Source organism: Microchirus variegatus (assembly GCF_963457635.1).
Source record: "Microchirus variegatus genome assembly, chromosome: 4".
NCBI classification, from domain to species: domain Eukaryota; kingdom Metazoa; phylum Chordata; class Actinopteri; order Pleuronectiformes; family Soleidae; genus Microchirus; species Microchirus variegatus.
In genome coordinates, this window is record NC_139805.1 from 15,759,950 (window position 1) to 15,780,906 (window position 20,957).

Sequence of the window (20,957 nt, forward strand, 5' to 3'; positions counted from 1 at the left end):
TCGTATAAATAGAGACACATTGTGCCCATAAAGACGGCTGCGAGCACAGTCTTTTGGCTGCTCTCTCTCTCTCTCTCTCTCTCTCTCTCTCTCTCTTTCTCTCTCCCTCCCTCCCTCTCTCTCTCGGGACCACAGACAACGCCTGGAAGAATTTGCAGAAGACAACTGTGTGTCCACTCTCCATGACATAAGCATCTTTAGCGCCTAAACTAGTAAGTATCAAGTTAGATTAACTACTATTTGTTTTTATCAGTGCATTAAACTAGAAAAATGTACCTGTTGCGCAAAGTGGAATCCACCAGACCGATTGTGGAGATTAATTTAGAGGCACTGTTTATCCCTTTTGTTTCTTGTACTGTAATGTTGGGAATGTTTAGGGTGCAAAAACTGCAAGCATGACTGGTGCTTGTATTGTCGTTTTGAGCATGATGCAAAGTTCCTACATCTTGTTAATAACAGAAAACACATATGATGTTTGTTTGACTTCATGGAAACAATGGAACTCCTGTGTAAACAAGTTATTTGCGTGTGTTTTCAGACAGTGAAGTCATGCAGGTGGAGAGGAAATGGCACATTCTGTTGACTATCTTCTTTCTGCTCAGTACCTCGGGTCACTGCATGGACAGCAAGGAGGTCAAGCAGAAAGAAAGAAGGACCCTGTTGGATCTAATCTTACAAGTTATCAGGGACAGCCAGCAACGGGACAGACCTGTCTCCAGGCGCTGTAACAGTGGACTCTTCACCTCAGCCCAAGACATGAAGTTCTCCTCCCGTGAAAAGCCTTTCTATGTTTCAAGGCTGGATAACAGTAGACTCATAGGTAAGCTGATAAGATTTATTTTTAGGTTCTGATGATGAAAGCATAATCCCCAATTTACTATGGTAGACAGCTGTCATTGGTCAGCTCTGCACTGCACATCTCATATAGGAGCTTTGAGTGTGGCTGAATGGAACTTGATGCATGCATGTTGATTAAAGAAATTATGGAAAATAATATTTTGTATACTCAAAAAGAGACATTGTGCAGCACCCGCAAGTTTTTAATCCCTAAATATCCACCTCCACTTAAAGTGATTCTGTGAAATATATAATACAGTTGTGAATATGACAAAAGTCTAGATCTATCAGAATTACTCTTCTTATTTCTAAGAAACACCTTTTCACCTCAACTTATCTCTCCCTCCCTCATTCATTGTGTGATTGACTGACAGACACAGCCGTGGATAGGTTCTATGGATTCATGTAGGAGGAGCATCCTCAAACCAAGCCTGTGAATGATTCATTCAGTATGATTCACTGTGGACTCCTAAACATGAATGATGACATGCACTCAAACACATCATGACGTCCTCGACCGGCTCACCAATCACAATCGTCTCTGCGACACGTATCAGTCGGAGGAGCCGGTTCGGCTGTGCTGTGTCACATTAACGAAGCCCACTGCATCACAGTCACTGCTTTTCACCATAATTAGACAAGGTGACTGAACACACTCTGTTTCATTTACGTGTAAAGAAGTGTCCAGTGCATGCTGCTGGTTAAAACTCCTTGCCAAAATTAAGTGCCTCTCAATATTATTCTCATCAAAGTTCAGTTAATTCTCAATCTCCAGTTAATTATTTTCCCTCAACTAAATGGTATTTATGATGTATCTGAGGTCTCAGACAAGTGACAATGTGGCTGGTGTGGAACTACCTTTATTGGCTTAAATAAAACATTACTTCCCGGTGTGGATCATTAATGCATGTATCTTCGATTATCTAAGACAGATAGTTTACTAAATTAAACTGTGACAAAGAAACAACAGATAAAGTCATCTTGCAATGCGGTTGAAGATTAACGTGCAAGACCAAGTGTGAATAGTTTGCTGTTTACAACAGTTCCACACTTTCTCTGAAGGTCACTATCAATTAGATCATGTTTTGAAGTTGTTGCACTTGCATCTCAGAGGCCAAAGTCTCAGCCTGAGCTCACGCAATTGGAAAATTATTTTTTCAGACCACTGACTGGATGGAATTTATCTTTTGAGGTTATAAAAGAAGCATATTAGCAACTGATGCATGTGATGCAACCAAAGATCCATGGTCACGCAAGGATAGATGCTTTGAACACAATGAGAAGAAAGGAGAAACATCTGTGAGACCACAGTATGTTCACCCTATACTTAACTGTATTATCTCCCCTGTACGGCAAGAAAGACATAACATTAATGAACATATATTTTATAATTGTCTTTGTATCTGTCACAGTTTGTTCTTAAATAGGAACAATAAATCTTTAAAAGCTTTAATCTGCTTGCTTTATGGTTTTATATTTTATTGTTGTTGACATGCTGATTTCCAGGAAATAGAGTGGACTGTCCCCATCGTAACCAACAGCTGGTTTTAGCGTAACAGAGCGATGTTGGGCCAAGTTATTTTAAGAGTTGGTATATACAGTTCAGGTGTGTCCTTTTAAATAGCATACAATAGGATGTTTTATATGTATAGATGTTTTCAGCTCCATTCGTCTATATGCCGATGACTCTATGGGTAAGTTGCTCCTGATGCTTGCGCTGGCAGATGTGAAGAGTTTTATTCATGTGTGACAGAAACATACTGAATGTAGATGCATTGTATGAATGGGTGAATTGCAAAACTGTAGTGTAAACAAGGCATATAAATACAGACCATTTCACCATTTTGATTTTAATATTTAACACAGCTTCCGATCATGGCTTTCAAATTACCGGCATTATCTTCCTCCCTTCTGCGGTTATGTGCAATTACAGCATTACATGCTTCTGGGGCTGGGGGCTATTATAGTAGATAGCCCAATAACAATATGCATGGCCTTATTCTGATGAGCATTAAATCTCCATACAATAATCCCTTCAGCCTGTTAGCATGACCAGTGTGTTATGAGACAGCTGCATCTCTTGACCATGTGGACACAGAATGGAGGGGTACGTCCAGTTAGGGCTGTGCATCGTCACTGGTCTCACAAAGCGATGTGATTACGGTGATCATGTCAAGAATTCGATTCCATTTGAGTCCACTGTATTAACGCCCATGGCCTCTTTCTCATCGGTCAGTAAAGCAGTCAGATAAATCTAAACTTCACGACGAATTGAAAGCCCTAACAATAAAAACGACTTCTAGCAACTGGAAATTCATCAAGCTGTTATTGATTGTCCACACAGTGGTGCGTCTTTTTATTTTCAACCCCTCTAGTGCAGGTACAGCATAGACACGTTCATTATTCAGTCATTTATATGCCTTCAAAAAAAGTTGTGAAATAAGATGCTGTAAGTCAATCAATGCTGTATTTTTTATGACAGTATATGGAGGATGAATAATAAGTACATACAGTACCTCACCAACGCAGCATACGGACTGACAGCAACAGTGACCGTCGTACTTCCTGCTGATGACTGTTGTAAAACGAATGTTAACTGCGATGTTGTTTTCTTTCAGAAATTGTTCCCAGAGATGTAAACATGAAAGACAAATTCATTCAGCATTTCACAGGTAAGAAGAACAACATCCAAAGTGCACTGTAAAATCTTTTCCCTTCCCAACTGTTGGGTGTAGATTCCTCTCTGAGCCATACATACATACTTTAGGCACAGTTGTCTGACATCAGCCAAATTTCAGTTCAACCTAACAATGTGTTATAATTACAGTACTTATGAATTGTACTTAGTTACTCACCACCGCTGGAAGCTGACAGAATTAAGTTGAAGGCAGTAAGAGGTTAAGCTGATTATTTGTCTCGGGACCTATGAGTAGACTTCATTACTGGTGTGAAAATCCGGAAGCTTAAATCTTAGTGATTATAACTGTACACTCAATTCTTCTGTTGACTAAGTTCAGGTGAAGCCTTGTCTGTGAAGGTGCACTGATCACTTTAAGATTGTGATTTTCCTTTTTTATTATTATTATTATTATTGTTTAATTGCGTATAATTACCTTGTTGTAAGTTTTGAGTTTGGCTGATGAGCGTTTTTCTATTAAGCAGGACCAGTCAAGTTCTCGTCGGAGTGCAGAACGCACTTTCATAGACTGTATCACAACACAAGGGACTGCTCAAGACCAGCATGTACGTATGCCTTTTCCATTCATTTGGCATCCTTCATCATCACAAGTATTGTACTTTAAAGGCTCGAAATACTTCAGTTTGTCACAATTGTGGGTGAGGCACTTTAGTGAAAATGGCCGAAAATTGGCATGCAAATCAGACCAGGTGCAAAATGTTAAAAAAATAAGGGTAATATGCAAAAGTAGCGCAAAATGGCTCAGTAGCACCCAGTAGTGAAACCCGGTAGGACAAAGCTGAAACTAAGTTGCACTAAAGTTCACAAACCATGGGGGCATGGCCTTAACTCAACAGGAAGTCAACCATTTTGAATTTGGCGCCCATCTAGGCGATTTCCCCGTTTCGTGAATGAACAAACTTGTCTGAGCGCGTTAATCGTACAAACATTAAAAAAAAACAAAAAAAAAACATTAATTTGTACTGAACACATCAAAGACAGAAAAAAGTCTTGCAGATCTTGCAGATTCAAAAGGCGTGGCCATTGCAACCATTTGCCACAAAACAGAAAGTGCCCTGTATCTTCGCCATACACAAATTGTTACAGATGTATGATAAGTTGATATCGAGAGCAGTGACTCTGATTTGTGAATGTGTTTGTCTGTTGTTGGCAATGTAACAGTTTGAATATATTTGTGATTTGCAAAGAGTGACACGTTTTTCTTTTTCTTTTAAGAAAAGCCCAACTAACTGTTTACTTTGTCAATGGAACATTACAACTTTAAGTGCTCAGTCAGGAACTTCTGAACTTCTATTTCTCATGCTGTAGTTAGTATGAGGTCCAAAGCAACAGGGTATCCGCTTTATTTTAAATACCAGTGTTTAAAATGACCATGAACATTTGAAATTAATATTACATTGTATTGTATTGTGTGGCTATGATTCTAACATGTCAATAGTCTTCTTTATCTCTTGTCTCCATTCTTCTCCAGATTACAAAAGATGTGCACGATTGCTAACACGATTAGCAATGAGTCCACTCTGCATGCAATCGTAGATATTGCGTGTGAGTAAAAGTGTTTTTTGTCTTCTTGGGCTGGGTTCATTCAGTCTGTAGCACACACACACACACACACACACACACACACACACACACACACACACACACACACACACACACACACACACACACACACACAGGTACTGCTCAGACCATTCTTACAGTTGGTGTTTCTCAATTACGTGATGGAATTTCTTTGTTGTTCTTTGCTCAGATTTATTTTAATGTGCGTTTGGTGTGTGACTGAGAACTGCTTCTCATCATACAACAAGAGAAGCAACTGTAATGTATCTGTCAAACGTGTTTTTGCTTTTAAAAGACACTATTTCTTACAGTTATAAACACTGAGAGTTTCTTGGGTGTTGAATGTCAATTGATTACCCACTTGTGGTTTGTGCTGGTCAGCTGTATTTGCACACATACCAGTTTCATCACTTGTATGAGAGTGAGGGAGTAAAAGAAGGAAGAGAAACACATTAAAAACATTAAACTCTCTATAACAAAGAGGATGTTGAGCAAATGCGGCACATGAAAACTGCTCTGCTACTTCCTGTTGATCTTCCTCCATTGGTTATTTATTGGCTGTTGATGGTGAACTGCTCTCCGACTATATTGGCATCTATTTGGGGGCAGCAACTAATCCAATCCAACTTGATTTATAAAGCACTTTAAAAACAACACTGTTCTGTACACAGACATGAGGACAAATACAACAGTTAAAACAAATTAAGCAGTCAAAGCCAACATCTCAGACAAAAGTCAGGCAAAACATGTGTTTAAAGAGAGGACAAAAACAGGACGTGAGTCAGCCTGCCTGATGTGCAAAGGCAACTCTTTCCACAGTTTCAGGGCAGAGACTGAAAATTAAAAATCTGAAAAAACACCTCTAAGCTTCGTCTTTGTCTTAGGGACGACGAACAATGACTGATCTGCTGACGTGTGAGAGTGTGAGGGAGCGTACGGCTGAAGCAGGTCGGGCAGACCATGAAGACATTTGAAAACAAATGAAAGAATTTAAAAATCAATGCGAAAATGAACATGGAGCCAATGAAGTGATGCTAAAATTGGAGCGACATGCTCTCGTTTTTGAGGATTATTTTCTATCTTTTAATAAAAAAGCCACTCCAAGTGCACCTTTTTTGTAGACTGGCATGAAAAGTCCACCTTTTTATTCTTGCTCCATAACCAACACATTAAACATTATACTGGAAGATATAAAAGTATTTCATGATAACCATTACTCCACCTCATAAAGTATGTAAACCTGAATGAAATGGACAGAAGGGTGGAATGCTTTGATTTGCAGTATGTCTTTTGTGTGAAGATACAATTCAATATTTATTGCTTTATACAATTCAAAACAAAGATGGAGTATTAGCCTATGAGATAGTGTCAAAATATGAATTGCTATACTGCACTGTTCGGATGAAATTATAATTGTAAGAATGAAAATACGATTATTATAAAACAGTGTATTTGTATGGAACGTTTATTCTTTAAAAAGTATATATACATATATATATATATATATATATATATATATATATATATATATATATATAATTAATTTTATTTATAAAGCACTTTACTTTTTTTTATCTCAAAGTGCTACAGAGGCAGATTAAAAGCGCACATAAAACATACATTAAAAGATACATTATGAATCAGTAGCAGCCCTATTTGTACCATTTCCTAAAAAGAAATGTCTTTAGTCTAAAGGGACCAGATTATCAAATCTGCCCCTCGTTAAAAAAAAACACTTTGGACACCCCTGGAGTCAAACATTTGCTTTCTGCAAATAAACCCTCTTCAAAGTTAAAACACTCAGTTGTTATTGCTGGAGGGACTTTACTAAGCCACATGTGCTAGCCTTACACCAAACCCAAACACATACCCAAAGGAACATGTCAGACTATTGTCAGCGAGTCATTTTGAATATCGTCATAGTCCTTCCTTTGTTAAGGTGATCCTCAGTGACAGCAGGTCTGATGTGGTCACTGCCGTACACTGCCTTAACGCGGCATATCCTCTCTGTGAATGCAATTAGTTCTAGTTGGCAAGTGATTTCTGCCGAGACGTTCGTCCACATTAGTGTCCATTTAAGTTGATTCACTTTTTGTGGTATAGGGCGCCGGGTGATTAGAAAATTGAAGAGACTGACTCATTCGCAGGTATTCAGATTCTCAAGTGAATCAGATAATAAGATCCTGTCCGCACTATTCTGAGAAATCTAACAAACGTATATCACGATCGAGGAACCTTGGGAAAAAAGGCATATTAAGTGATTCATTATTTAGTCGTCTCGAGCATTTCTGAATGAGCTTGGACGTGACATGTCGTGGAAACGCCATTAGGGGCAGCTGAGTGATGAACTTTAGAAGCTGACATCATGACTTTCTGAGACTCTGCATTTGTTTGATTTTAATCAAGGATTCTTTTTTTTCTTTCCATTGCAGGTCCCCAAACATTGGAAGAGGGATCAATGTATCGCCAAGGAAGTGCCTTCAAATCCACAGCAGTCATGTGAACATTGTTGTTTATAGTGTTTCTGTTTTTGTTTTTCTTGTCACCATGAGTGAAAATGCCGATGGACATGGACTGATTGTTGTTTATGAGTGGATTTGCTTTCTATTTTGTTGTACCTGTGTGTAACACATACATTAGTATTTTCAAGCAAACACTGATTTAATATTAAATGCACCTATTTATTGAAAGTGTATGTATTTAATGATTCAAAATCGGATTATTTTGTTTATAAAAGCTGTATTTTTTTGTTATATATGAATGCCTCTCAGGCTGTTATGCTGAAAGATTTGTCTTGCTCCATCGTTGTCCTCATTACCTTTTATTTGGCACTTGAGTAACTGCTGACAGTGAGAAGACATGTGACGGCAACGGTGGTGATAATGCCCTGCAGGGTTGAACAATAAAGAACTTTGAAGCACATTATATGTTGGTATTATTGGAGACAAGGAAGAGTCAGATTTGGATTGATCCTGTAGAGGCAGGTGGTGTGATGGGTTTGACTGCAGTGACATGCAATAGTTACTGACAAAATTGTTAAAACATTATGGGACATTTTTATCACGGGCTCCACACTAGTCGGGAAAAATGTACAGTACTGTGCAAAGGTTTCAGGCACCACCAGCTCTGTGGTTTTTCCTGTCTGTCAAATTCTGTGATCATGTGAATTTGGAATGAAGTGATGCAACTTAAAGCTTAACTCATGCAACATGTGTATGTCATGCTCAAGCTTGTCTTGAATAACCCTGGCATAATAGACTTTTTTTTTTTTTTACAGCAGATGCTTCTTTAAATGAAATAGTAGGAAAAATACAGGATTTACCAGTGACATTAATTAAGAGAGCTGTGCTATTGTTCAAGTCTAAATACTTGTATCACTGAATCAGCATAATGGTTACCCTCAAAGGGCCAGATGTACCTGTAAGATAGAATAAAGGTATCTAAATGTAGCCAAATATAATGTAAAATAAAGCTCACTACTCTGCAACATATTGCTAAATAACCTTCTCTATTTATTAAGTATTCAAGTTACAAATATGATCCATTATAGATGTAACCTGGTCCGCGATGGTGATGCCGTCACTTTGCGGGTAACGCAATCGCCGTGCATTGTGGGAAATATAGTTTATGGTCAACGCACGCCTTAAAGCGGCATAGACCTATTTTAACACAGATTCTGCACAGTACTGTATATCAAACAAATATGTAATTGAAATTTCCAAAGCTGGATTTCATCAAAACTGTTGCAGAGATAATGACTTTTTTTTTTTTTTTCTATTGGTGAAGGCCCACACTGACCCTGCAAGTGTTAACATTGACTCTTCTAGATGGAGTTTGTTGCAAAATTGCTGGCAGATTTTTTGTGGTTGTGTCTTGGACTTAAAGGCATCTTGAGCAATTTTGTGCTCAGCAGAATCAAATATATATTGGACAGATAGTGAAGTCCTTAAGTAACCACATGCAGATGACATTGCATCCCAATGTAAATGGATAACCCTAAAAGCAAAGGCTTTTGCCCATTGAAAGGCTTGGCAAATGTCTTTGGAACAAGTTTCTTGCACAGTTGACAGATGCAATAAAACAACATCATCAAAATCCAATTAATAAAGTGTGCCAGGTATTACAGACCCTGAGACCTTGAGCCAGACAAGAAATATACTTCTTGCTTCTTTGCCTTTTAAGGTCTGATAATGAGGAATAAAACGTTGTGTTAGAATTTTAAGAGATTAAATCAGGCAGAGCTGTCCTCTCCTCACAATGACTTACTGATCATATACACAGTAAAAACATCAGTGCTGCCATTTGATTTTTACTCTGTCTCTGACCTGTATGGTGGCATTAGCACTAAGGCCCTGAAAAATAAACAGGATCCTTGTCATGTTTCTTCATCTTGTACTGGAATATGTGCCTGGGGAATAGTTACAGTGATTGTCTGTTGTTTTTATTTGGGTAGTAAAATATACAGAATATTGAGCCACACACAGCGGTGTTGAGAGACAAGGTTCTGAAGGAAACACATGCTTAACCAAAGGTTACAACAGCTCAGTTCTCTCATACAGCACATCTCTACAGACTGGGCAGGAACAACATGGTACACTGAATTAACTGCCACTTTAGTTGATTGTGAACTAAAAGGAAAGCAGGTGTTTTTTTGAGGTACAGCTCATATCACTGTGTTTGTGACTTTAGACCAGGGGTTCTCTGTTTTCAATATTATATTAATAATATAATAATGTTTTTATATCTGAAGGCCAATTTAGGAACCCAACATTGGACTGAGGGCCGCCAAAGGAAAAAAAAGAAAGAAAAAAACAGAAATAAATCCCATTTGTAATCATTTTAATGACCAGATTGCAGTTCTACAGTTTACACTTATTGGTTTGTATCCAGTAATGTCCAATAAACATTTAACAAGCTTAGTAGCTCCTGGATTAAAACTATCAACTGTAAGTCATTGCGGGCTGCTAGAAATGTTTCTGCGGACCGCCATTGGCCCGTGGGCCGCACTTTGAGAACCAATACTTTAGACCATCTTGTTCTGAAGGGCCATAAAATGTGTGATTTCTCACAACTTCCAGTCCAGCTTAGAACTTTATGCTCCATCAAATTTCTGATAACCATCAAACCTGCAAGACTAAATAATGCCAAAGTAGCTGTTTGATTTGGTTTTTAAGATGTCTAAGTTCAGGAGCATCCTCTGTACTATATCATGATTACTGCAGCAATTAATGAAAAGGGGTGAGATTTTCCGACCTAGCTATAAAAGGATTAGGTGGCCAAAAATAAACTTTGCTTCTCATGGGGATGCACTGGGGATCCCTTTTCTCCGGGTGGGAAGGGCAGGGACACCAGATCCTAATCTAAGGTGGATATCACTTATCTGGAGACAAACAGCACAGATTAGGAGAGGAGACAGAAGATGCACTGGAGACAGCATGTGGGAGGGATCTAACACAATTATACACAAGCACTAAATCCTTCCTGTGATACCTCTGAGCAATGCTGGAGCAATAAACAGTAAATACAGGCCAAAGCTGGGCTGCAGCGTTCTAAAGCTCAGCAACACCTTAATGCTTGAACTAGACTGGTCACTGCTATTCTGAAACAGACAGAGGAAGAGGAAGAATCACAGATTTATGTTTTATCCTTTCACTCTGATAGAGGAGGCTATGATTAGAAGTGACACTAACACCGGTCTTGCAGCAGAGCTTTGAATCTTGCAAAGAGTTGATGCCAGCTCACCAAGTCAATGGGTTATAATGATACTTCATATCATACACATATTTATCCTTCGCGCTTGCATATCCCATGCACCAACTGTTAAGGGCAGATAATAACTACTTAAACCTGAACATGACATCTATCTCCCATCCACGTGGAAATTTGTTTGACAAAAGTAAACACTTTAATCCAATTTCTTGGAGCCAAGGGCCTCTTTCCAGCAAACCACCTTATTTATAGTGATCGCAAAAGTGTTGTAGAGGGCTCATTGATTCACCGAGTCTCATGATTAATTCATGTGTCTTACAGTGCTTGAACCCCTACATGAGTCACCGATAATATACATTCAGAGAACAAAGGCTGCATTACTTATTTGACATTTGGAGGGTGATTGAATTCGCATCGTTCATCTCTACCACACCAAAACGGCCACTAATATCAGAGGCAGATTTAATTAAGAGGAAGAAGCTTCTACTGTTTCATTGTTTGCTTTTGCAAAATATGGTGCGGATGTCAGTGTTGACCCCTGTGCTTCGAATATATGACATGGACTCTGGTTAAGTTGAAGGAGACAGTTTGATGGCGGTGAGTTGCAGCATTGTCTGTGCGCCAGCTGCAGTGTCTTTGATCCCATGTGCTGGAGGTATTGGCACAGGTCTGCCTGCCACCCACTCTGCGTGCCCCACACTGTGTGAGCTCTGACGTCTGCAGCCACTGATTCTGAAGGCACCGTGTCACCGTGAGGCATCTCACTGCTCCTGTTTCTTCCCCTCTCCCTGAAACGTCACGTTAGAATTAATTCCCCAATTAGCTTCGAGTTTGTTTTATTCGTTTGGAAAAATAAGTGCATAAATCTCCTGTTAACAAATAACCCTGGGTTGCAAACTGCAGTGCAGAGGAAAATATTTTGCTATGCTTTGTTCTATTTTCATCCATTAATTCAAGCATAGCATTTGTTTACAGAACGGAACTGATACTAACAAGTACCTCTCCAACATTCAACAATATTTCTCTACAAGCTGGATTTATTTATTTTAGATTAGTTGTACTTTCCAAAAATTACAATTCAATGTGTTCTACTACAACTACTACTAATAATAATGACACAACAATGTGGAGATGCAAAACAGTGACACAAAATGTCAGTTACAGATATTTTATGATCTAAGATGTAAGAAAAGTTTTAAAAAAATATCAGAAAATAACTTTTAAATAATAAAGAAAACTCTAGACCTAGTTTTAAGAAAGCAGCTTTAGTAAAAACGTTCTGTTCCAAAAAGAGAAGTTAACTCTGGTACTTTCTTTGTGCAGCTTCAGAGCTCACTGGCAAATCTTCCTCAACAAACCCTGAAGCGCTGCACTATTTATTTCCTGATTCATATATCACAGCGTGTTAATGTGCACACATTTATGACTATTTAAATCCAGGTTTGACACAAGTTCATTACCCAAGGCCTAATTTTCTTAAACATGTATCATGCATGAATCAATTCAGATCACTGGAGCTTTACTTTATATATATATGAATATATATATATATATATATATGTACGTATATATACATACTAAGACTCAATAATAACAGTGTTACATTACTGCTCTTGTATTTCAAGAATAAATGTGCAAAGCCACACATTAGTGTTTCTGGCTACAACAAACTAAAATGGAGCATCCACTCATTGTCATTGTGATTTGTAATAGACGCCAGACTCAGACAGAACATACTAGGAGTTGAACTAACTCTGATCAGTTAACTAAATCAGTGTGTTTCCCATTCCAGGGTTCACTGACTCTTCAAGTTAATCTTTAAGTCTGTTAAACCTGCTGCTTTCTGACACACTCACATACACACACCATTCAGTACTTATACCTGCAGTCTTCATACAGAACCTGAATTATAACTTATGTATGCGTAATAAAAGCAAAGTAAAAAACAAGAATATAATTAGCATTTGGAATTTGACACAAAACACTTTAATTATTGCTTCAAATGTTTACATATATCATATTTACTTCTTTTGCAGGTTTTTCTGAAATGTATTTCGCATCAACTTTTTTAATCTATATTTGTATTGCTTTTTCATTTGCAATGATTGTAAAGCACATACTACATTGCACTTTATTGATACTACAATACTGTACAGTATGTTGCATCTATTTACCATATGTATGCAAAATATAATATGTATATACTATAATATGTATTGTGAGACTATTCAAATAACAAAGATTTAACATCTTTTCAAATCATCATTTCATTTCTTACAACAGAGACTCATAATCTCATTCCAGGTGCACATACATTGTCTGATATGTCATGTAAACCAGAGATGCCCAAACCTTTGGCCGGGACCAGAACCAGAACCAGGCCTTGGGTTTGGTTGAACCAGGCCATAAGACCTGTAGGAAGCAACAATACTGCATTGTGTTTTGCTATAATCATACCAACGGTCATTTTAATACAAATGACAAAGGAATTCCTATTTTTGTCACTCACACCAAGACCACCAAGACTTTTTACTGATGGTGAGTAAAGAGTTGAGTTTCTTATGTTTGGTACGGTGGTTGTGGTTGACTTTATATATTATATCAAATTATATTTCTTAATGTGACATTACTTGTAGATTATTATGAGCTCTGTCGCTTCCCGTTTTCCCTACTGGCCTTTCAGAAATATGAAAACTTTTGTCCTGTCCTTGTAGTCAAAAAGGTTGTGTACCCCCGATGTGACAAATGGCAATATTAGAAATCAAATTAAAGTAAGAGTGCCTCACATGAAAGATAAAAGAATAATACTGAATGTGAAGAGAAATATGAAGAGATCATCTGAAATTTCTGAACTTACATGGAGGCAAGTTTGTATAAAAATGTATGTTAAAAATATCTAAACTCTTAATGATAACCTATTTACAGTCGCTCAGAGAATAGGCTCTGTGTCATTCCAGCTGACAAACGCACCCGTCCACCTGGAAAAAAACAAATACACAAAAAAACTGTTATATTTTCGAGCCTCCAACAAACAGGGTGTTTTTGTTTTTTTGAACAATGTCACGGTGAAGTTGATATGGTTTCACTTTTTATGTAATTCGGTTTGAATTTTTGAGTTGGGGCCCAAAAACTGGCTATAGAGCCAGTTTGTAATCAGGTCATGCTTGACTTCAAGAGAACATCTGTGGCTAATCTGAAGAAGTGGTGATATTACAGTCAGCAATCCATTTATGATTGTGAATGATGGAAGAAAAAAGTTATTCTGTAGATAATGCGTGGAATTCAAACTAATTGAATACTGTCAAAACATGTTACGGTGGCTGTCAGGAGCTGCAGATATCACTGTGTACGTGGACGTACATGTATGCATGCGTGGTACCTTGTTCGGATACAGTGCTCCAGTGGAGGAGTGAGATCAGTGTCCTGGTGGCTCATGGTCGATTTGCTAACAGCTGCCAATGCAAACATTTGATTATCAACAATCAGTAAAGACATTCTTACAATGGGCCCATTGCACAGCAGCCATTTTGGCAGGTGAGCCAGAAAATCAGAGGAGTAAATAATCACTTTAATGATTAGTTTTCTTAGTTTCAGAATTACACTGTCCTGACTAACAGGAATTGACTGACTAGAGACACCGCTAATGTGGTCAGTATCACCTGTGCCCATTACAACAGATGAGCCAATACTGATACTCAATATTTGTACTGGTTTGAAACTGGTCAAAATCCCTGGATCAGATTAAAAAAAAAACAGGAAATTAAATCTGACACAATCCAAACCCAACTATCACAGAAATTATGTAATAAGACTGTATCAGACCTGTATTGGTAGATGATCAAGGCTGTAATATTGGTATCAGAGTCATCCATAAGAATTAGTGTAGTTTTCACAGTACAATAACTACACACTAAACAGATATCAACATGTTAATGATCCTAAGAATTCAGAATGGCGTGAAAATAAGTTAACCTAGTTCCCTGGTGTCCTAATGAAGGATGAAGCACCACAGCAGTTCAATCACCCTGCCAAAACAGCCCTGTTCAGAACGCTCGGTTTTGAGTGCCTGTCTACTTAAATGCAAATGAGACACAGGAAACTACGTCAGCGTCGTCGCTCAGAGGCCTGCACTCTCGCGTTTTGTCCAGGACAAAGCAGAGCGCCGCAAGACAACAATTCCAGCAATGTCTCATTGTGAGGTAGCAATGAGTGCGGAAGTCAACATCGCGTGTTTTATCTCCTGTACTTAGACTGAGGAGGACCACAAAAACATGGTTGAGTCATCTTTTTTCACACTTTGCCTAGTCATAGGGCCTCCAGAGTCCCAAATATAAGTATTAAAATTATTAAAAAGTTGATTTAGCATAAGATGTCTAAGAGCGTGAAACCAGTGAGAATACATACAGACAGTGAGCCGGATCTCTTCCTGTTGATTGGCCAGTCCATCATAATAATAGAGGTCAAACTCCAAAGATCTTTCCAGATTAGTCAACAGCTCCCTCTGCAGGCCAAACAGCACACTGAAGTGGCTTTCACTGCACACCACCCATATAGGGTAGTAGGGAGTCTTCATGTAAGCTCCTACCTTAGATAAACAAAATTAAATAGAACCAAAGAGAGAGGAAATCAGTATATTAGTGTGTTAAGTATAAGCACATAAGTGTAAGCACATTGAAAACATTATTTGTAGTGATTAGTCTTGTGTTTTAACTTATCACATCTGTCAGTGACAGGGTGACTCACCTTACAGATGTTATAGTGCTCAAACAAGGACAGCAGACCAACATCACATCGGCTTTTGATTCCTTTGAGGAGGGTAATGTTTCCGTTGCCGGAGTCTAACTCCATGTCATTGTCAAAGACGTTGGAAACTGCTCTGCCGCAGAGCAACAGGTTGACCAGCTCCTGGTGAATACAAACACAAACATGCAATTTCAGTACTGAAAATTACAATTTGGCCACTCATGTTCAACAAATTTATCTCTAACACATTACCGGCACAGCCAACAGCGGTTTAAGTAGGGGCATTCACATAAGCAGAGTTGAGAATTGAACACTTGAGGTTGAAAGATGATTCGCTCTACCACTGATCCAGTCACACCTAACTTTAAAAAAGCTACTTGTTCATTTATTTTTATCTTTGCTTTGTTCAGGAACTGTTCCAGCACTGCCTTAAACTAACACTCAGACTTTGAAAGCAGAAGACTTGGAGGACTAAAGTAAAATTAATGATTTTTACACTTTCAGCATGATGAAGTCCCTGAAACAATGTCATACAACCGTGGTTTGTATCAAACCTGAGTGCAGTAACCATGGGCTCCAATGAGTGTGGTAGTGGGCACATCCATATCCTCTCTTACTCTGAAGAAAAAAAGATGAAACACATTTAAAGGTTTTGGGCTTATAGCAACATATAATGAGCATGCTTAGGAGAATCCAAATACTTTTCAATAGACCGAGACAACACGGCAGATATCGACAGTAGAAGGCATCCTAACTCTCCCATCTCAAACTGCGGAGAAAAAAAAAAGTGTGGATTAAAGCAGAAAAGTTGGCACTTGTTTTATCAGATGTTTCAAAAGTAAAATGTGCATCAGCATGACAAGAGTCTCTCACCTGCTCAATGTGCTGCTCTAAATGCAACTTCAGGTCCTTGACGCTATCCACAGAGATTAATGTTATCTAAAACAACAAAATAAAACTGTGTTAAAAATTATAACATTTGCTGTTTCCCCAGGAAACAAAACAAAGATAATTCCAAATGTGCAAATTCATTTTACTAAATAAATTCCTACAAAATATTTTTGACATGATGTCACATCTCAAAAAGGTGGTTCGGGTCCCGTGGAAAATTACCCATAGGTTTGAGTGAACGATTGTCCGTCTCTATATGTTGGCTAGACTGGTAACCTGTCCAAGGTTTAACCCTGACTTTCACCCTATGTCAGCTAGGATTGGCACTAGCAGCCCGGGACCCTCATGGAAGATAAAGCAGTAGACCAGGGTTTCTCAGTCCTGGTCCTGGGGAGCATGCTGGGCTGCATGTTTTAGGTGTTTTTCTGCTCCAACACACCTGATTCAAATAAATGGATCTTTATCAGGCTTCAGCAGCTTACTGACGAACTGACCATTTGAATCAGGTGTGTTGAAGCAGGGAAACGCAAAAAAAAAAAGCAGGACAGTGGTGATGAATGAATGAATGGATGAATGAATGAATGAATGAATGAATGAATGACACTCCAAAAAGACACATTCATGAATAGTGGTGAAACAGTTGCAACTGCATCCTGTAGATACACTGAGCCAATTCATACAGGTGGATTTGACACCAACATCACTACAATACACACATCTCCCAGGTGTCATTGAGGCCACACTTTGATACCTTCTCAAGCACTCCTTCTGATTTGTAGCGTCCTGATGGGCTGAAATTAATTCTTCCAGAACTTCTGTATTAAAAAAGTAAATGGAAATAACAAAAAAAACAAGTTAAACTCTCCATAAACACTCCAGCTTAAACCGCAGATTTATTTCTGAGATGACTGGGTGTGACAACATCAGGCGTCAGCAGTGCTGCTGGCTCAATCTACAGTGACATACTGAACTTTCCCAAACCTTAAAATCTAAGCTGGGTATTTACATGCACTTAACTGGTCATGAGATTCTGTGTACTGGCCAACGTCTTGATGAAGAGGATTAAAAGAAAGATCTTACACTGCGACTGTGGCTCGTTTTTCCTTGCCAGCCCTCCACAGGATTTCAGCCAAAGCTAAAACAAGACACTTTCTTCTGGCATTGCTGGAAGGTGTTAAACTCCTGAGAAAAGCGGGTTGATAATACAGCTCATACAGTAATTCAAGGGTCAGTAGTTAACAGTGACTAAGCATTCCTCGAAGTGAATAAACGGCTGTCAAGTGATTACATTAGTGCAAACACGGGTCAGCAGTATAGGAAAAAGCTGTGAATTGAAGAATAACCTACTGAAGGCTTGCATTACTGCTTTCAGTGTTCTCAAAGAGCATTTTCTTCAGAACAAATGCTTGGATGGACGCCAGCACGCCACAAGGACCACCCTTTGAAAATAAATATGGAGAAGACAAATATATAAATACAAAGCACAATTCAATAAGTAATATAAAAACAAGTGCACTGGATGAGTGCAGTGAAGATGAAACAGTTGATGCAACCTTTTTCTGCACAATTCCATATCTCAGGTCATGTGTTTCTGAAAATGTGAAGCCTTGATTTCTCCACTCAACACTGAAACAATGAAGGCTGGAACCAAGAAGAAGTATTTTCAATTCCTGGGGGAAAAAAAACAGAACACACAAAGAAAATTAAAGCCAACAGCAAAAACTGCCTGAAGAATTTCTTTAAAAATGCCGTAAATCACCAACCATGGCAGTGTGTTGATCCATCGGACGGCTGGCGTAGCTCTGCTCTGTGATGGCTCTCTTAAAGGAGACCCTCTGGAGACCTTGTAGCTCATCATCATCATCAATGTCATCTAGAAAGACAGTCACATAACATACGTTTTGACTAATCAAACCAAAAGAAAACAGGAAAAGAGCAGGGGTCAAGTCTCTGTTTCTATATTTGTGCATTACCACATAGAGAACTTACCTAAAACCATCTCAGACACATCCAAGTCAGTCAGATTGGTCCTGGTCTTCGCTCTGAGCAAAGAAATCAATTTATGGACAAAGTCTGACAACAATAGACAAACATGTTTAACAGAATAAAACCCTTAAGTGACAAGTAAAGTGAAGTGTAACATCTTAAAGCTATTTACTTTGTTGCCTTCAATGAGACTTGCGCCACTTTTTCAAAGCTGTTTTCACTCTGCATTCTCTCTGTGGGACTTAGCAATTCCTGTCTCCATCCTGTGTGTTTAGCTGAGCCAGTTTCAGTCAGGCCGCTCTCTGAGCTTATGGAATGTGAGTCAGTTGAGAAAAGTCCGTCCTTAGATGGCCTGAGTTCATCTTGTTTTCTGAGCAGCAGTTGGGGTGCTTCTCCCCTTCGACTCAACCTTTTTTTGTTTGATTCCTATGAGGAAAAACACAAGTTAGGGACAGGAATATGAGAAAAAAGGTATCAATGCCTTTTGAAGAATTGCCTCAAAACACCAGTACCTGAGGTACACTAGCTATTGGTCCAGCCATCATGCCACGTCTAATGCGATTCATTTTGCTCCTTTGGGTGCTCTCAGTATTTTTTTCTGATTCTCCTCTTACAACACTCTTATTGTTGAAAGGAGTCGCAAGTGGATGCCCTCTGTGGTCTCCTGAATCACACAACCTATGACATGTTTGGTTATTACTGGACAGACTGGCTGTTTCAGGCAATAGTGAGGTAAATGAAGGTTGGGAGGAGCAAGTTTCTTCTACATCAGACCTGTAAGGAAAACAAAATACTATGTTAGTTCAAAGAAAGTTGAAACGGCAAGATTATGAATGACTGCTTGTGAAATACCTCAGTTGGATGTGTTCTCTAGTAAAAAAGGCAGCTGTGCTATCCTCCTTGTTAGTGTGTTTTACCACTGCTGGTGTTACTGCAGGAGAAGAGACCGAGCTGAGAGCTGCAGCACTTTCACTGCTGGTGATGTTGTCATGATTATGACCGGCAATGTGATGCTTCACAATGATCTCCAGTAATGTTTTCAGTGGAGAGCTCTGGACCTGCAAAAGCAGACAATTAAGCTTTCAAACAGTTTTCTGTTCTTCACTTGCACAGCAGAACTCCTCCAAGTGAAATCCTGCATTCAATGATCATTTTCTGATTTAGTTAAAACACATCATGGGTTTTGATTACATTTGGCATTATAATTAATAAATAATTAGATGCTTGTATATCTGAAATTGCACATTTCAAATGGGGAAATTATAGCCTGCTTAGAGTATACAAATACAGCATATAACATGCTTAAGCCATTTCCAAAGTAAGGTAAGGAGGGGCCCAATGGTGCTACCAAATTTCATTCATTCATTCATAATCTACCACTTCATCCTCCATATAAGAGTCACAGGGATGCTGGTGCCAACCCCAGATGTTATAGGTTGAAATGCAGGGTACACCCATCACAGGGAGAGAAAAATCATAGGAACCTAGTGGATCAGCCTGCTAGTAACAGGACAAACTAACAGGACAACTGTATATATACAGTTATTATTTAATGGTGATATGTTACATAGATATTAGGGGACTTATGTTAGAGTTATGGGAGTCTGTACATTATGTAAAAGAAAGGTCAGTATGAAGAGGAATACGTTGTCATGTCAATCAAATTGGGATTGTTTATCTCTGATATATACTGTATTTACGGTTATTTGAAGAGTAGATCCTAAATGTACCTTATTGTCTCTATAGAGGCTCTCCATGTTGAGAATTTGCCGCAGATGTGATCTGTTGTTAAAACTGGACTCTGTGCGCGGATGCTCTTCATCCATACAGGCGATAGTCTTCCTCAGTCCCTGCACATGAAGAGCAACAGGAGGAGCAATGGAGTGTTACACAAATACTCTGCTGATACTGTACACGCGCTCACAACTATGACACTGGTTTAATGTAGTTTAATGTATATGTGAGGACATACAAGCAGACAGAATACCGATGTAGCTACAACGCCGACATAAACTCCAGCATTAGCATAGCAGAACAGTGGGCTAAAGCTAACAATGTTAGCAGCTTGAGCCACGCATAGCCTGTTAGCTTTATCTTAGCTTACCAACCTTTCGACTCAGGTATTCCCGCACCAAGGACGAAGAAACCTCTTCAACGGAAACGCCCATGGTGGGTACATACAGTCAATGAATCTGACGTAAACATTTAAAAAGACGCCGTTTTAGCAATGACCAATAGCGGTGGTGGGAGGCACAGATCCACACTAGTGTGAAGGAGCCATAGACCAAATACACTCACGGCTTGTGTGTGCTACAAATTAGCTATCTGCGTTTCCATGGTAACGAGAGTCGCTCCGAGGTAAACAAATATGGCGGTCTGTTTTTTTTTCTCCACTTGGAGCAAATTGATGCTGCTGCTGTTGCTGCTAAGTGAAAAATACAGAGAAAAACGTTTTTTAATAATAAAAAGAAGAAGAAAGAAATAAAGAAAGCATGCTGAGATATGCCTGTCGAGAATCGCATGCAGACAA

General features: G+C 38.8%; 2 protein-coding genes across 2 annotated transcripts; one reads left to right on the plus strand and one right to left on the minus strand.

Moving 5' to 3' along the window:
• Window positions 1-549: 549 nt before the first annotated feature.
• Window positions 550-5,071, plus strand: alkal1 (ALK and LTK ligand 1; the record flags this gene model as incomplete). Its single annotated transcript, XM_083887832.1, has 4 exons — window positions 550-820; window positions 3,456-3,509; window positions 4,000-4,080; window positions 5,007-5,071. The coding sequence occupies 4 exons, from the start codon at window positions 550-552 to the stop codon at window positions 5,069-5,071; spliced, it is 471 nt and encodes a 156-aa protein (XP_083743958.1).
• An 8,521-nt stretch (window positions 5,072-13,592) lies between these two features.
• mindy4 (MINDY lysine 48 deubiquitinase 4) lies at window positions 13,593-20,715 on the minus strand. Its single transcript, XM_083888417.1, has 18 exons — window positions 20,536-20,715; window positions 20,158-20,277; window positions 19,280-19,485; window positions 18,940-19,201; window positions 18,600-18,853; window positions 18,431-18,483; window positions 18,205-18,314; window positions 17,995-18,111; window positions 17,789-17,880; window positions 17,522-17,623; window positions 17,193-17,256; window positions 16,424-16,489; window positions 16,252-16,319; window positions 16,105-16,168; window positions 15,551-15,712; window positions 15,212-15,392; window positions 14,187-14,259; window positions 13,593-13,785 (listed from the first exon to the last, which is right to left on the minus strand). The coding sequence occupies exons 1-18, from the start codon at window positions 20,593-20,595 to the stop codon at window positions 13,737-13,739; spliced, it is 2,103 nt and encodes a 700-aa protein (XP_083744543.1). The 5' UTR covers window positions 20,596-20,715; the 3' UTR covers window positions 13,593-13,736.
• Window positions 20,716-20,957: the final 242 nt, after the last annotated feature.

Coding starts and splice junctions, on each gene's coding strand:
- mindy4 (XM_083888417.1), bottom strand. CDS start 20,595: ATGGGCGTTTCCGTTGAAGAGGTTTCTTCGTCCTTGGTGCGGGAATAC. Junction 18,112..18,204: donor TGGATCAACACACTGCCATG/GTTGGTGATTTA, acceptor TTTTTCCCCCAG/GAATTGAAAATACTTCTTCT. Junction 16,320..16,423: donor TAGAGCAGCACATTGAGCAG/GTGAGAGACTCT, acceptor TTTTCTCCGCAG/TTTGAGATGGGAGAGTTAGG.